General features: G+C 40.8%; 1 protein-coding gene across 1 annotated transcript in view; it reads left to right on the forward strand.

Moving 5' to 3' along the window:
- HMCN1 (hemicentin 1) overlaps positions 1 to 18,468 on the forward strand; it is a 5,606,893-nt gene that overhangs the window by 5,327,360 nt on the left and 261,065 nt on the right. Inside the window, exon 96 of the mRNA XM_044085314.1 lies at positions 7,001 to 7,122. Coding sequence (XP_043941249.1) covers positions 7,001 to 7,122 — 122 coding nt within the window. The remainder of the gene's footprint in view (positions 1 to 7,000; positions 7,123 to 18,468) is intronic.

The following is an 18,468-nucleotide window of genomic DNA, read 5'->3' on the forward strand; positions in this document are numbered from 1 at the left end:
CACTGGATTAGCTTGTTTTTCACTAAATCCATTTCTGTGAAAGAAAATGAATAAAATAATATTTGGTAAAAAGCCACAAAATTATACACTAAAGTATTTTATTTGGGGAGTGCAGGGTTGACCACAGCATCTGTTGTCACTTATCCGATCAGGCCTCACTGTATCTTAACTGAGACTGAAAAACCTTGTTTCATTCACCTTCATTTGTGGAAATAGCATATGAAAAAAAAAACACTGATTAAATGTAAGATTTCTGAGTTACCAGATGTAATACCTATCTACAAAGCAGTCTTATGTGGAGGAATCCACTTGCTCATAGTATAAATGTCTCATGAAGGTTTAGGTCACTTTTTCAGAGTGCATGAAATTGAATGCAATTTTTGAGTGCAGAGTAATGATCAAAAATTACATTTGATCAATGGAAACAGTGCAAAAAGTCTTATTTGCCTCTCACGCTATTCGTTTAGAGAACTTCTCCTCTGCATCTCCTTAGTATTATAAGTAGGTGCAGGGGAGAAGCTCTGTATTGTTATAATCAAGCCTGTGGCTGCTTAAACTTTTGAGGTAGGGAACAATTGTCCCTACCATCCACAGAATGACCAACATCCCTTCAAGAATTCCTTCTCACCAGTGAGAATTTGCATCACTGGAGACCTCATCTTTTTTTTTGCTGGAAGTTGAGAGTGGAACAATAGCCAACTGCTAACAGACTATCACTGTCCACTAATTCTGGATTTTACTATTACAGTTAAATTCCTTCCTCTTTTGGTTAGGGAGCATCGTGCGGTGAAATGATGTTGTAATCCCTGGGTGTATGTATACTTGCACATATTCATACTCCTCAGGTATGGTGTCAGGACATATTGGCTAAACATGGATGCTTCTGTGGATGCACACATGGAGTGTACTTTCTAGCTTTTGGGCAGATAGCTGTCCTGTGGCCAAATTTTCACCGATTGTCTCCCCTAGGACAGCATAGATTGCTAACTGCACATAATCATCAAAGACCAAATTACCACCGTAACAGCTGCAAACAAATGCAATCTGAGGGTCATGCTGCTCAACACTAGAAGTCTAAATCTCAAAATACACTAGCTTGAAGCACTCCTTAAAATGTAGAACATCATCATTTGTGCTGAAACAGAGACCTGGTTTAAGGCAGCAGAAAGCACCCCTGCACTACCAGGCTATAACTCATTCCACACCTTTCGGCCCCAGAACTTGGACCGAAGCTCCAAAGGTGGTGGTGTTTCTGTATTCATAAAGGATGCGCACACTTCCAGACTGGTAGCCTAACAGAACGCATCAGAGATACTTCAGGTGCAGCTAACATTGGGTAAGACAGCGATTCAGGTCATAGCCTGGTATAGGTCCCCAGCCATGTCCCAAGACTCACACTCCAGGTTCCTAAGCACCCTAGAGAATATTAGGGTCCATCCTAACACTCTTATACTGGATAACTTCAACTACCCCTCAATTAACTGGGAAAACTACTCATGTACCAATACACTTGTCCAACATTTCCTGGAATTCATGAATTCCAATAAACTGGAACAGCTCGTTCTTACCCCCACTAGAGGTAGCAACATCCTTGACTTGGTCATTGCTAACAAGGGCAACCATTGCTCTACACCAGTAGTCAACTCCTCCCTGGTTAGATCCGGCCACAAACTAATCACCTTGGAAATCCCCCCCCCCCCCCCCCCGCAAAGGTAACCACCATGAACAACTTCTCCAAAGCTAACTTTAGGCTCCTAAAAACAGAGGTGGCTAAATTCATGGCACCCATGCAAACAGGAATAGTTGCATGACCGCCGAATCATACACCAATACACTGTGCGAACACATACACTAATGCATGGATCCCGCCATATCCAATAGAACCAAGATGCTCTCCTTCAAAAAAAGGAAGCCAATCTGGTGGTCCCCTGCCATAAACAAACTCTACAACAGAATGAGGAAACTGATGTAGAGTTAGGTGAAGTCCCAAGACTGGAAAAACTCCCTTATCAACCTCAACAAAAAGTTGAGATCCCTCATCAAATCCTCTGACGCTAGCTATGAAAACAGAATTGCAGCAGAGAGTAAAGACAACCACAAGGCCTTCTATAGTTATGTAAAGAATCTCCACGGCAATACCCAGATTTGCTCTGAGCTACTGCACAATGGTACCGCCTATACAGAGCCAACAGATATTGCCAATATACTGGCCGTCAGATTCAGTGCCAACTTTATGCCTCCCTCCCCAAAGGACCAATCACAATACCAGTAGATTTCCAGGCACCCAGTATTACTGCTGCACAGGTTAAAACAGCACTGTCCAAGGCCAAGAATACAGCTTCTATGGGACCTGACAATATCTCTGGCTGTGTTCTACATGAACTATAGAGTGAACTGGCACCTCACCTGTGTGCCCTGTTCAATCACAGCCTCACCTCAGGCTTTGTCCCTACCGAATGGCGCACTCCTACAGTCATCCCTGTCCACAAAGGAGGAGCGACTGATATGCAAAGCTATGAAACACATCATCATGGACCAAATAAACAAGGATATAGGGAATCTCCAAACTCTGGATCCCACACAGTTTGGATTTGTGAAGGGTAGATCATGCCTGCTCAACTTGGTTGACTTCTTTGAGTCAGTACCAGAGCCGTGGATGAAGGGAAGGTGGTTCATACAGCCTAAGCTGATCTGGCCAAGGGTTTGATGCCATTCCCCACTCAGGAATCATAGAAAAATTCACTAAACTAGGCATCAACGCCTATATCACCAGGTGGGTTGCAAACTGGCTCACAGATAGAACCCACAGTGTGAAAGTAGCTGATTCCAAGTCAGACTGACTGCTAGTCATGAGTGGAGTCCCACAGGGTTCGTTCCTGGGTCCTCTCCTGTTTGGTATCTACTTCTCTGAAGCCCAGGCCAACATGAAGGGACTGGCTGACAAAGTTTGCAGATGACTGCAAGTTGGGTGCTATTATTAACTCCCCAAGTGATGTTGACATCCTACATAATGGCCTCGCTGGGCCCAACGACTGGTGTCAGAGTCATGGCATTAAGCTCAATGCCAAAAAATGTGTCATCATCCCCTTTGGGAAAAACCCATTTCCCATGAATTACCACATCAATGGTAGTCCACTGAACACAGAAGGCATTATAAGACATCTAGGAACACAGGTTGACAGCAACCTCTCTTTTGATCACCACATTGCCACTGTGGTCAGAAAGTCCTTCAGTGTGGCACATCTCATTACCAAGGGTTTTGCATCCAGGAAGAAAGAGGTCATTGTCTCCCTATACTCTTCCCTCATTAGGCCAATCATCAAGTACAGTGTCCCATTTGGCGTGTACCTCACTAGACACCTGCAACAACTAGAGAGGCTGCAAAAGTACCTCACAAAGTAGATGCTAGGCCTTTAACAGTTGTCCTATATGGACAGACTCAAAAAACTCCCAACTATTCTCTGTCTCATATTGCCTACTTAGAGGCAATCTCTTCTTGACTTACAAAGCCATGTCTGACCCAGCTCTGTTAGAAATACTACATATAAAGAAATCCCAATCCCTCCACACCACACGCTGCAGAGACCTCAACCTCATTACCACAATCAACAGAACGTACTAGAGGGACAGGTTCATAACCCAGAGACTGCCCATGCTATGGAATAGACTTCCCATACATGTCAAGCAGATCCCCTCACTGACCCTCTTCAAGAGAAATCTTGATGAGTGGATGGGAAATAGAAAATTCACCCTGGGGATAACTCCAGTGGCTCTGCTCAACAGAGGCACTGGGAACTAAGGTCGGGTGGCATGATGCCAGAGTAATCCTATGGCTAGGCTTGTAAAGGCCCCAGGGCCTTTAGCCTAGTACACACCTATGAACCTATAAGTTGGCTGGAGCACAACCAGGATATTATCCGTCAGGGTCATCAAGCTGGCTATATCAGTTGTTGTTTATTTATTTATTTAGGAATTCTTTGTCATTCTTTTTTTTTTTGTATGAGTTTCTGTTAAGTGAGTAGAATCAATATCCTAATTCCATTTCTTGACACTTACATCATCATCATCATCACAGAAATGGTAAGGTAATTGTGGTTGTGGGGATTTTTTTGATTCTATAAGTGGTAGATTGTAGTATCAGATGCAGGAAAGGTACAACTTTGTAAATTTACAAGACCATTTTTATAAAATTAATTAAATGTCTAATATGAGATAAATTGGGAGAGTTGAGCAAGTCTTATAGTTTTTAATCTTTTTCACTCACGTAAAGTATCTGTGAAAAGAGATTGGGATTCAGGAAGCATTTGTTTAAGTGTAGCACAGGATTGCACTAAGTCTTAATGACATGTGATGCCACTGTAATGTTTAGTACGACTTGAATATTAGAAAATAAAAAAATATACCCCCACCATGTACTAGTGTGGCATAATGGCAGATACCTTTTACCACAATTACTCCTTTGAAGAACAATGCTGAAATGGCCAGTTTTGCCTAGTATAACTCCACAGTTCAATATAATTTATAAATGTATATCATTGGCTTAATGCTTATTTGCCACGGTACCATATTCTTTGTGTAATATGGTGTAAAGTACCAGTATATAATGGACTGTTGCAGAAAGGAGAGAAGCTAGGTCAGAAGAAGCATCTGTAAGAGCAGCAGAACTCCTCTCACCTAACTAATAGAGGAGTTAAAAAAGTGTAGCACCCAGGGAGCAGGAGAAGGGCTGCTTAATATCTGGGCTATGTTGCCCAATTGTCTGTTATACACTACCTTTATGTTTAAAAATCAGGTGTTTCTTGTGTATAAAAGACAGAAGTAATCCAGAGTGCTTGAATCAGGTCTGGTATCCCATCTGTGTTCTATAGTGCGACAGGACTAACAAGAAACAAAATGCAAAGGATTAATCCAGATAACTCACTTTAGCTAGCAGATATAAGATACTTTCTCTCTGCTCATTAGAAAAGAGCACTCATCCATCTACCTTCTTAACTGAATAAACTACTTGAAACTTCAACAAGGCATCTTTATTCCTCCCACAGGAAGAGTATCAGAGAGAGACTCTCCTAGATCTGCTAGCTAAAGTGATTTTATCTGGAGTAATCCTTCGTACTGCGTTTCATGAGTATAGTGCAGTGAAATACTATTTTTCACTCCACTATGCTCCTCTGGTTTTCATGGTCCAAAAAGGAGTAATCGCTCACTATTCAGTACTGTTGATAATATGACTTTCTTCAGTTATATTGTCTCACTGCCAGCGTACTGTATAACACAAATCAGTGAAAGAGATCTACACCAACTTGATGTGTGGAAATAAAATTTAAGTATCCCAATTTCAGGTTTCCTGAGTCAGTTATCAAATAAGTAAATAAACTTGGAAGACAAGTTGTTTATTTTTTTAATAAATGTACATTCTATTTATCAGTAATAGAAGGAGTGTAATACTGTTTGTGTATATGGGATATCATTTAGCTGAAGTGCACTGAAATATATTTCTTAGACTTTCCCACACGTGACAAACTCAGTTTGTTAGCAAACAATCCCAAATATATTTATTAAAGGACAACAACAAGATTATGTTATTAATTGCTCAACTTCTTTGTCCTTGTTCTCCCTATTTACAGTCCCTGCTATGAATAAACAACAATACAGCATTTAAAATATTTTAAATTGACTGTTTCTCTCCACTAGAACAGTACCTTACTATACTGTGGTGGTTTCACTTTAAAAAAAAAACTTTTATCCCACCATGAAAAAAGCTTGCTGCAGTCTCCAATTCATTGATGTCATCAAGGCCAGTGAATACAGGTAGTTTTCTGGCCAATTCCCTCCCCAAACTGATATCACCATGACCATCCTTGAAACCCACCCATGCTGTGTTATCACAGCTCCCTGGTCCTTCCCTTACCCATACACAAAGTAAAGGCTAGAGCAAGGAAACAGTACATGAGTCATGTCTCCTGCTGTGAGATGTCAGTCACAGCAGGTTGTTTGTCTTTCGGCTTTTCCCGGTAAGGGGTCACCACAGTGGAACTCCAGTCCGTTCATAATTGGCAGTAGATTTTTACTAAACGCCGAGGTACCAGCTCGCCACCCAACCTTCAATGAAGGCACACCCATTTATGCACGCATGTCTTTCGAATGCTACCCAACCGCGGGGAGGACATGCAGACTCCACACAGAAGGCACTCCCAAGCTAAGCCGAGAATCGAATGGGAGAACCTCTTGCAATCACAGCAGGTAACGGCTCAAATTACCCTTAGCACTTTGACAGCTAGGGAAGTTAGATGTGAAGAGGGATGGGAGATGAGTCAAAATAGTACAGTTCAGGCTTCACAAAAGACTGCAGTTTAGCCATTGTGAAAAGAAGCAGCGTAAAAAGCACTTTGAAAGTCTGTTCTGTGTCATTTGCATTGTTTGTGTTTTAAGTAGTCATTGAACAGCATGAAATGTTACTTAAAACTGACTGAAAGACAGCAGTGTATGCATGTAAAATCAATGCAGTGACAGGAGCTTTAGGAAGAAAGAAGCCTGCGGGATGTAATTTTTTACAGACAGGCACCACATTGTGGGATACCTAGAGGCTGACTAAACAATCAGGATCACTTCAAGCTGCTGGACCCCATGTGATCAGATGCAGAAATTACATATAAAAATATTTAAAAACCTGTAAATAGTTCCACAGTGGTGTTAAAATGTAGGAAAGACCAAACCATGATGAAATAAACTTGTTTTTTGAGTCTGTGCATGCAGTTCTTCTTTAATAAAGACGTGAGCTTGTTGTTCTTTTCTTTTTCAGTGAAAATTTTGACAACACTATGAATGAGGTGTCTTCGATGTATATCATCCATTTTCTGGAAATTGCATAAGTAACATAAATTGCATGAATAATATCAATGGAAGTTTATTTGTCTGCCTTTAGCTCTCCATACTGTTTACTGTTGTACACGGGCATGAATATTTTTAGACAATATTTAGAATTTAACAATTATATTTGCAGGTGAAATCCTAAGAATGACTCACATTTCCCATGGTCTGGATTCTGATGGTAGATTATTGGTGGACATTGTGATAAATGGATATGTGCTTCAGCTCCTTTCTTCTGCAGATGTCACTATAAAGGTACTTTATTTCTATTCTTAGCATTTCTAAGCCATGATCTTAAGAAAATAGTCTATAATACATTACATTTCATTGTGTGATACTTGTAAAAGTAAGCATTTAAATAAATAAAAAATGAATAAAAATAAATATTCCTAAATATCAAATACACATTTTAGCTTATGGTAATTGTTTTTCAATGGGTAATATATTTCTCTCTAACCAATGCTGGATAATAAAGTATCAGTGTCATAATGAAAATGGGAAGAAAAATAAAGAAAAAAAATAACTTGATCACTGTTTCCTGTAATCCTTTCCCCTGACTGTATGCCCCATTTGTTAGAAGGTTTCTAAATAGTATTAACATTCTAAGAAAAAAATAGTGGAAGAGATTAGTTGTCACAGTGGTTAAGGTCTTCACTTCCCATCCATAAGGTGTAAAGTTCAATCCTGACCTCCATCCAGTGTCTGTGTGGAGTTTGTATGTTTTCCCTGTGTCTCTGTGAAGCTCCTCCTACTGTCCAAAACATGCTGTGTGTCCACTTCAAACTCACCAAAGAATGGAGCTGTGTGCAGCAGCACAAACTCTAGCCTATAGAAAGAAGAAATGGTATAGACTTTGGGCATCAGCTGGAGTATGCCGTATCATCAAGATCGAAGAACATGGATTATAGATGCGCACCATACCAGAGCTAGCCAAACAGTATAAAAATAGGGTCTTGGTGATTCAGTCATGTTGACTGATAGCCCCAGATGATAAGTGGGTTAAGGACTTAGACTACTCTGACCTACACCAAAGACCCATACTAATGGTGGGAGGTTTGTTTGTGCCCCTATTGTCCAGTAGCCTTGAGTAAGCTACTGATTGGCCGGTGTCCAGTTGCCCTTTTCCAAGTTTTCCAAAGTTGGCTTTGGTTACCTGAGAGAGCTCTGTCAAGTGAAAGGCAGGCATAAAACCGGTCAACCTGACAAATGTGAACTAAGAATTGCTACACTCAGGATGCAGCTAGGGAGTGGATGACAAGATGGGAGCAGACATCCTGTGCATACAATATGGAATAACTGTGCAGCAGAGTCACTTGGCTTAGGCTCTACAGTTTAATACTGAGGAGAAGGAGGACAGACTAGAAATGGTGTGTGGATTCTGATGAGGGAGATGCTTTGGAAGACTGCAAGGAATGTCATCAGAATTAGTGACAGATTCACAGCAGTCAGAACTCTAGTAAGTACAAGGATAGAAAGGTTGTGATGGTGAAAAAAAAAGTGCATTCAGACAGCAATTCTGCTAGATAAAACAAGACAACAAGAATTGGTGTTGATAATAGGTAACCTGAATGCACACATTGGGACAGACAAAACAGGATATGGGGACTGCCTGAGTCCACATGGGTGGGGCAATGAGAATAAAAAAGGCAAAGCCATTCTAAAATTTTGTCTGGCAAATGGCTTGATGATGGCCAGCACATGGTTCAGCAAGAGAGAAAAAGTCATAAGATTACATCCAAGAGTGGTCAACATGCAACTCAGGTGGACTTCCTTCTACAAAAAAAAGGGCACTAGAATCAATGGTTGCAAATTGATCTCAAGTGAAACAGTCAACCCACAGCATAAACCACAGGTTACCACAATCAGCTGCATGCTGTGGTCATAGAAAGGCTCTAAGGTTAAAAAAGACTAGATTGATGACCATGAGGTTGACTGAAGAAAAGGTACAAGATTTCAAGGCATTACTCAGGGCTTTAGCACCTTAGGAAGAAGAGGAAGAGGAAATACATGAAGTTGAAAAAGAATGGCAATGCCTCAAAACAGCATGTGTGAGGACTATAGGACAGATGTGTGGCCTTGCCAAGTATGGAAATAATGTACATCAGAAAATCTGGTGGTGAAATGCAGAAGTCTAAGAATGCATCAAAAGAAAAAAGTGCAGGAGAAGGTGGGAGACAGGAAAGACAGATTAGACTAACGAGGAATGCTGATTGACTAACAAAGAGGCTAAGAGAGGAGTTGCAATAGGAAAGTGACTCGGTAGATGGCACAGTGAAACTATACTAGGTTGCAATGGAAAGACAGAAAGATAAAGAAAATAGTCAAACACTCTTCATAAGGGATGCCAGGAACAGCCTGTTCACCAGTCCACATGACATCAAAGGCAGATGGAAGCCAGATAGAAGGAGTAGTTCCAGCAGCTTTTGAATTAAGAAAACCCACAGAAGCTGTACTGCTTCAGGCACAGCCTATGATGAAAGAAGAGGAGGAGCCCACCCTAGAAGAAGTAAGAACAACACTAAGGAAAATGAATTCAAGAAAAGCAGCAGGTTCAGATGAGGTCACAGCAGGTCAAGATGTTGGGGGAGATAGGGGAAAACCTGACGGTATTCATAGCAGTATGGAGAGGAAGGAGTATCTCAGATGACTGGAGAATAAGCATACCAGTGCCAGTGTTCAAGAACAAAGTAGACATCACAACTGTGGGCCATAGGAGTTATCAAACTCATGTCACACTGCATGAAAGTTCTGTAGAGTGTGATTGATAAATGAATACGCAGATTAGAGCAGTTCAGATTCAGATTAGAATGCATCACAACTGATGAGATGTGATGTTTGCAGTAAGACACATAGTTGAGAAGAAGCTAGAGATATGTTCATAGGTATTTACGGGCTAATGACCACTGTGGCCTTTATAAGCCTAGCCATGCAACCAAAATGTATCCAAGTTATTGCACCTTAGAGGTTATTTTAAGGGGTGTATGTTAGTTAGGGGATGGTTTAATGGCTGTCTGTGTCCATCAGAAGCATAGATATCAGACCAGGGGTGAATTTCTGATTTTTCATCCATTGGACCAGGTTGAGCTTGAATAGGGTTAGGGATGGGCTCTGCTTCACATGGATGGGTAGCTTATTCCAAAGAATGGGGATTCTCTGATCTGTGTACCTGTCCCTTCAACATGTCCTATTTAAGATGAGAAAAGAGTCCAAATGGACACTCCTAGATATAGAGAAAGCACGTGACAAGGTCCCAAGAAAGCTGATTTGGGCAGTGCTGCAGTGGTTCAAAGTCCCAGAAACATTTATAGAATCAGTGCAGGCTATATACAAGGACCCATTGACTCATGTATGAGCAATACTCCATCTCACAGAGGGGTTCACAGTGATAGTGGGTGTGCATCAGGGTTCAGCTCTGAGCTCACTTTTGTTTATACTGGTGATGGACTACATTAGCAAACAAGTCAGAGGGGACAGATCAACAAAGTTGCTGTATGCAGAAGATGTGACATTACAGGCTGAATCTGAGCAAGAACTTAGCACTTCAGCAAAGGATAGGAGAATGGAATGCAAAACTGAAGGCACAGGGGATGAAACTGAGTACAGATAAGACAGTTGTAATGGCAGCGAATGGGTGAAATCAGAAGATGCTGAGAATTGAGACAGAAGGAAAAATAGTGGAACAGGTTAACAGCTTCAGGTATTTGGGAGGGGTGGTTGAGGAGAAGAGAAGCCTGAATAAGGAGATCAAAGCTAGAATCAAAGGGGCTGCAGCCAACTGGCACAAAGTGGCTGGGATAGTATATGAAGAAGAATGCCGAAGAAGCTGAAAAGTAAGGTTTGCGAAACTTTAGTGTAACCAGTACTACTGTATGATACAGAAATATGGGCAGTAAAGGCAGAGCTGTTGAACAAGGTAAAGGTGATGGAGATGAATTGCCTGAGTCAGGTGGTAGGATAGAAACCATGGGACAGACAAAGAAGTAAGGACATCAGAGCAGAAGCCCAGTTGTAGAGAAGGTCAAAGAAAACAGATTGCAGTGGTTCAGGCACGTGTAGAAAAGCAGAAGACAATCTGGTGAAAAGGTTTTGGGACAGACAGGAAGAAGGCAAGTGGAAACAAGGTAGTTCAGCAAAGAGGTGGACAGATTGTGCAAGAGAAGACCTGTGATAGGCAGGCATGACTGTTGAAGAAGGTAGGGCAGTAGCACTGAATCTTGAAAGATGGCAACAGTTGACATGACACCCCAACCCCATGTAGAAAATGAGGAAAGTGACATTGATGGTGGAGGATTTGTCTGAGGTTAGTATTCAGTTGCAGCAGTGATTATCAGACTGAACAGTGATGCCATTTTCATGAGGTACTAATCCTACAATAAGTGCAAATGATGATTCTTACACAGCATGCTGACTTAGTGGCTGATGTTTCTGCCTCACTGGTCTGTGGGAGGAGGGCTCAGTCCTGACATCTAGTTAGTGTCTGTGTAAAGTTACTGTGTTATTCTTGTACATGTATTTATTTTCAGTGTTCATGTTTTCTTTGAAGAATATGTTGGTTGACTGTCTACTGTAGATTTTACAGATAAGTAGCAGTTACCTTTGCCCTAGTGAGTGGTTGAAAGGAGGTCTATGAAGGATCAGCTCAGTTACCCATTAATAGATAAACATATATCACATGTTATCCAGACTCACTCAAGTGTTTAACTAGCTTTCTCCTCAAGTTTATAGTTTGACTTATAATTATTATGTAGTAGTATCACTAATATATTTAGTATTCATTCAAAGCCAAAATCCTCAAAGGTGAGTCAGACCCATCCCCAAAGGCCACACAAATATTCCAACATCAAATTCAACAGAGCACAAAGCAAAAAGAAAAATAAAAGAAATTAAGATCTTACATGATCCTGTTGATCCACTTCAAAGCTTAGACTACTGGTCACCAGAGGTGATTCTTATTTTGGAATCCATTGTGCTTTCCATAGCTCAGACACACTCTCTCGATCCCATAATGCACAGCATTTCCCTCTCTTTCCAGATCATATTTGTTGACATGCCAAATGCTTAAGGTGATCTCAAGTTCAAAGCAGTTTTGGAATTAACTGTGATTATGATTAGCACCAGTTCCTTTGGTGTTTTTTTCTCTTCTGGTTAGAAGAGTTAAGGAGTTTGGTGTAGATTTTGACAGCTGTATCTCTCTGTGTTTAACTTCTTTTCTTTGATGTTTTGTTTAATCTCCTTCTCTTGCCTAAATTGGCTGGCACCTTAGACCTCTTTCAGCCTAGTGTTAGCCTTTTTTGTCTTTTTGAAGTGTTTCTTTGGCATGGTAGCATTGAGAAGGATAGAGCTGAGAAGTCTACAAAGTTTAAAAAGTGTGGCAAATGTGGCCACAAGATTCTACCCAGGATATATATATATATATATATATATATATATATATATATATATATATATATATATATATATATAAACTTTGGGTCATGTGCCTAGGGTGGAACAATTGGATGTTCCGAGCAAGATTTGCTGAAATTTCAACTCCAGTATCCTCCAGGAAAGGAGCAACAAGGTGATTCTAAAAGTGCCTCTTCCTACCAAAATCAAAGAAAGTAGAAATAAAGAGTTAAAGAGGACACAGCAGCAAGGGACTAAGACAGGTATCCACTTCCCCCAAAACCAGTAGAAGGGAGATTTATTCAGCCAAGTCAGGACAGAGACCTAATACAGCTGTAGAGCCAGCTCTGACCACTCGGGTTTTCCAGCTGGAGGTCTTTTTTTCTGCTTAACCTTGCTCCCAGGAAAAGAGTAGCTTCTCCTCAGAGTGAGCGTTATTGAGGTGTCTTGAGTGGAGGCCTTCTTCCTGCATGTCGATTAGGTCAGGTAGGGCAAGACAAAGCATTGAAGTCCTTGGTCAAGTCTCATATTGAAATGAGTGTCCTGTCTTCCTCTGTATGTTTCAAGGGTGGCTGGAAAAGTACCTTCCTTTCAGTGTCTGCACCTGCTTCACAGTGTCCTTGGTACTGAGACGTTTAATGCCAATGTCCATTAAGATGCAGGTCATCAATTTTTATGGTTTGGCACTGACATCTGCTCCAGTTCCAGTTCCATTCTCACATCAGCATCATTGACTTTCAGGCCCTCTGTGCGCAAACATTCCTTTGCATTGGTGTAAGTCCAAGTAATGAGACTCAGTGTCTGTGAATCAGTGTCAGCATCTTGGCAATCATTCTTGGCTGGGACACCAGTGCCTTTGGTGCAATAGAGGTGGCACCAGCAACCAGAATTTTGATGCAACCCATCATGTTGCTAGATCCCATGGAGGCTGCTTTGATGTTTTCTGCATCATAGGATGCCCCCATCTGGTATCTTGGTACTTTCATCCTTGTCCCAGATGGACAGAGGCATGGAAAGCAGCTGATGCCCAGGGTGTTCAGAGCAGATTCCTCTTCCAAGCACTCAGATAATTTGTCCTTCCTCAGCCCCCAGTGTTCCTAGGAAGAGGAGATGCCAAAGGAGGCATCTGGAGTCCCTGATAGAGTCCTTCTTGGGCTTCAACTTGGATGTAGGGGAAAAGTCCTCTCCTGATGATCCCAACTTTTTTTTAAACAAGAAACATCTTTATTAAATTATCATGTATGACATAGGCCATGTTACATTTATATAAATGAAAATAAACCATACCAACACAATCTCAGTTGCAAACATTATACATTCCAAACCATGCCGACACAACTGTAGCTCTAAAAATTGTACATCACTTTTAACATATCCAGTCATTGTTAGTCAAACATTACATAGCTCATTCAAATCTTGCCTTCTTTTAAACCTCTTTCCTCCTCTGCATGTATTGATCCCACATTTCCCATTTTTTTCTATGTAATTTGTTCCTACAGTTTTCTAAAGATCCCAGTTAGAGTTGCTTTATCTCTGTTACTATCTTCACTACTTCTAGTAAAGCTGGTTAAACTTTGATTTCCATTTTCTTGTAATTGCTTTTTTGGCAGACATCATAATTAGACTCAGCAAGGTCTTACTTTGTCTAGGCAATTCTGATTCTGTATCATAGCTCAGAAATTATTTCCCTAGTTACTCTAATGTTCTCATCCAGCATCTCCAACAGAGCAGTCTGCAGGAAATTTTTAAAGTCTGCCAACTCATTAAACTCCCAGAAAATATGTTCCCAAGTAACTCTTTCTTCCCCATCACACCTCCAACATTTGCTGTTTACCTGTTGAAAAATTCTTTGAAGTCTGCTTGGGGTATAAAAATACCTATGTAAAGACTTCCAAGCAAAGATCCTAAGTCTTCTAGATTTTGTTACTTATTTGGGAGACATACATATATCCCCTCATTGTTTCTTTGTGAATTGCTTATCTGATCTTCCCAATCCTTCCTAACCTTCTCTGACTGATTCTTATAGTAATCATGCAATATTTTATATGCTGTACTAATCATTCCTTTCTTAATGGCAGCTTCTGTTATAGGTTCTACTAAAAACTCTACCAGTGTTGGACTTTAATTTAGGACCCCCCTATTTATTTCTCTTTGCCTATACTGTGATATCAATCATTGATATGTAATGCAATCTCTAGCCTGCAGTCTAAATAAGTTCTTGGCGTCTTCCCATTTTATTACCTTTCCCTCTCTAGTTATTTGTTCCCAATTCCTTGGTTCCTTTGCTAGTTTTCTCCAATATATTCCCACCCCCTCTTGCCTATTATCTGTATCCTTAATTGCAGTCATCCCTATTGTCAGAATCTCCTTTCTCCATTCCCTTGTAGGCTTAGTTCTTAGAAGTACTTTTGCTACTTTATGAATATAATATTCTGTATGATTACTGTTGCTGTCTTTAGAGGTCTGCATCCAAAATCCCAGTCTCTCCCAGTTACTTGAACTTCTTCCCTATTTCATCATCATCTCTTTCCACTTTGAATTATAGTTTTCTGTTTGTGCTATATATAGGATCCTTAACTGTGTTGCTGTGAAGTACCCATTCAATTCAGGTAATCCCAATCCGTCCTCTTCTGTTGGGAGAATAAGTTTATACCACTTGACTCTTGCCATCTTCCCCTCCCAGATAAAGTCCTTCAGCTCTTTATTAATTGCTATCCACAGCTTCTCTGGTTGATAAAAATATGCCTGACTAGCGTGAGACTAAAGGAACTAAAAACATTTTAACTGCTTGCATCTTACTATCGATATCCATATAACAAAGCTTCCATTGTCTCAGTTTTTGTATTATCTTCTGTTTAGTCTCTTCCCACATATCCTTAACTTCCACACCAGTATCATTTTTAATCCATACTCCTAAATATTTAATTTTATCATGTCCACATAAATATGGATATTGCTGAACCAATTCATATGCGGGTACATAATTTACCAGTATTACTTTTGTTATAGCTTCATTAATTTTGTATCGCAAAAAGGTATGAAACTGTTTCAGTTTGTTCCACAGCACTGTAATGTCCCTTTCTGGTTTTGTCAGGTATAAAATAGTTTCATGTGCAAATAGAGCCACCTTTTCATGACTACCATACCAATTATATCCTTGAATTTCTGAGTCCCTTATTTTCTTTGCCAGTGTGTCTAAATATAATGCATATAACAAAGGGGAGAGAGGACATCCCTGCCTGGTTCCTCTGCTCAAGCAGAGATTATCAGAGTGGATCCCACCCACTTTAATGTTCACCTCTGATCCTTCATATATCCTCCTAATCAACCTTACAATTTTATTAGGGAATGTAAATGCTTCCATTGCTCTGCTCATAAAATCCCCGCTTACTCAGTCAAATGCTTTCTCTGCATCAAGGCCTAACAGCAACAGTGGTATTTTCTTACATTCTGCTTCCCTCTGGGTCATTACTGTTCTGTTTATGTTGTCACATGCTTGCCTCCCCTTCACAAAACCACACTGATCCATATCTATCAATTTTGCCATTCTTTTAGCTATTGCAGGCAAACACACTTTATAATCATGATTTATTATTGAAATGGGCCTGTATGAAGCTGGATCTGATGGAAATTAGGTATTACAGCTACCACTGCTTTCTTCCAGGATGTTGGTACTTCTCCTCCTCTTAAAATGCTGTTAAACAAAACTTTCCAGATATTTTTCAGATTTTCCCCTCCTAGCTTCCAGACTTCCACAAGAATATTATCTATTCATGGGGACTTTCCTGTACATTGGTTGTACATCACAATTTTTATCTCATCTCCTCCTATCCTAACCGTTAGTAATTGAGTCTCATCTGCCTCTAACCTTGGCATATTTAATTCTTCCATAAAGATTCCCATTTGTATCTTTTCTTGATTTCCATATCTTTGCTTTATACAAACTTTCATAGAATTTCTGAATCATTTCTAATACCTCTACAGAATCTGTTCTTACCTTCCTTGTTATAGACTCCCTAAGCTTGGCAACACCCCTTTCTACTTTCTGTTGCTTGAGTTGTTGTGCTAAAAGTTTTTGTGCTTCAGAGTTATTGTAAAAAAAAAAAAAAACAGTTGCTTAACAGCCGTCTTCCTAAACTCATGCATATTATCAAGGTAATCCCTTATTTTCTGTTTAGCATTCTGTAGTTGCACTTCCTCTTGTTGTGTGAAGGTCCCTCTGTTTTGCAATACTTTAATATTTGTCAATCCCTCTAAATAATTCTTGTTATTTCTTAACCATATTTCCCTTTCTTTTATTTCCACCCTATTTTTAAACTCCACCTTAATTTTATCCCACTACCTAGGTATATTTCCAGGAGTAAGTTCTATCATCTTGAATAGCTCCTGAATAATTTCTACTATCCATTCCTTAAATCCCTCTCTTTTCAACAGATAGGTGGAACATCACCATTGTCTCATTTTTATTTCATTACCCTGTGTTTTTATTTTAGTTATTATTGGCGCATGATCTGAAATAGTAATTGGGTGTGTATCAAGGGGTTCCGTTCAGAAGCTCGAAATACTGAAATCTCGAATTTCAGTATTTTGAGAACAAGAAGCCGAATCCACATAATAGCGAAAGTTTAGAATTGCGAAATTTAAAACCTCGAATACCGGAGGTTTTGAATTTCATGCTTCTAAAGTTCCGCTATGGTCATGTATTCAGGTAAGTGTGTTTTAAGGGGTTTGGGTAGGGGCTGTGGTGTGTGTCAGTGTGTTTTGTTGCTGTGATGTGTGTGTGTGTGTGTGTGTGTGCGAAGAGAAAGTAGCTTGTGTGGTGGTGTTTTGTGTGTGTTTGTATGTAGTGCGACCTTGGAGTGAGAATATTTAAGTAAGGGGTGTGAGGTGCAGGGGGGCTTGCCCTCCTGCTTTCATGTAGTAGAGTGATTGTGTGTGTTTGTGTGGTGGATGGTGTGTGTGTGTGTGTGTGTGTGTGTGTGTGTGTGTGTGTGTGTGTGTGTGTGTGTGTGTGTGTGTGTGTGTGTGTGTAGTAAAACCGCGAAATTCAAAACTTCCAGTATTTGAGGTTTTGAATTTCGCGGCTTTTAGTTTTCATTGTTTCGTGGATTGCACTTCTTGGGCTCGAGATACTGAAATTCGAGATTTCAGTATTTCGAGCTTCTGATGTAAATCCGTATCAAGACCTTCAATTAAATGCACATGTTCCTGTGAAACGTAAATTCTGTCTAGCCTAGCCCAGATGTTCATCGTGCATACAGCTGCAGTCATTACAGATGGGTTATCCTACCGTCAGGCGGGTCCTCGGTCGGCCGAATTCCAAAGTCTAGGTCCGGCGTTGGTTGTCGTCGCTTCTTCCCTGACGTCAGTGCGGCAGGGGTATAAAAGAGGCAGCCGACACCATCTTCTTCAGTCTTTCTTGCCGCGCGGTGCCCGAAGCAGAAGCAGTTCGCAAGTGCCGGTCGGCCAGCTCCTGAGATTTACGAAAATATTTCAGCCGAAGTCTTCTTGAAAGCTAAGTACCCCGTTGGGGAAACTTTTCTTGCCTCAGACCGATGTCAGACAAAGTTAATAATTGCATTTCATGTGGAAAGCAAATACCGCATAAGGATTTCCACTCTTTCTGTATACCTTGCTTAGGCCCAGACCACGACATCTCGGCCTGCCATTTTTGTGCTAGATTCAACAAGCGCACTATTAAGCGCCGGGCGGAGTTCACCCTTCACTATTTTGGTAAAAAATTTAATTATATTATGTCGTCGGATACTCCGACTCCAGTTTTGAGTAAAAGACGCAAAGATAAGGACCGACATACGAGGTCCGCACCGACTACTGACACCACGCTAAGGCCGACTACCGGTTCTCCGGTTCTCAGCGAGGCGCCTACGCAGCCCCTGAGCACCGATGACACAACATTACTGGTGTCTTCAGTACCCGAGGTCGCAGCCTCCTCGGTCCCCATTCCTACTACAGATACCGACGCCACTCTTGGCGGGGGAAACTCAGAGTTTAGACAGGCCTGCCATTTCTCAAGGTGTCTTCAGGCCTTCTTCCTTCTCTATTAAAGCTTTCACTAAATCTAAAGCAGCCATGAAAACCAAAAAACAGGGACCTCAGACCCCCTCTCAAGGCCCCATGCCTAAAAAACAGATGCTCAAAATGGCTGAGGATTTGATTACTCTTATCAGGGGTTCTCAACCCCCCTCTGACAGAAGG

Source organism: Protopterus annectens, chromosome 10.part0, assembly GCF_019279795.1.
Source record: "Protopterus annectens isolate FY-2018-M chromosome 10.part0, PAN1.0, whole genome shotgun sequence".
NCBI classification, from domain to species: domain Eukaryota; kingdom Metazoa; phylum Chordata; order Ceratodontiformes; family Protopteridae; genus Protopterus; species Protopterus annectens.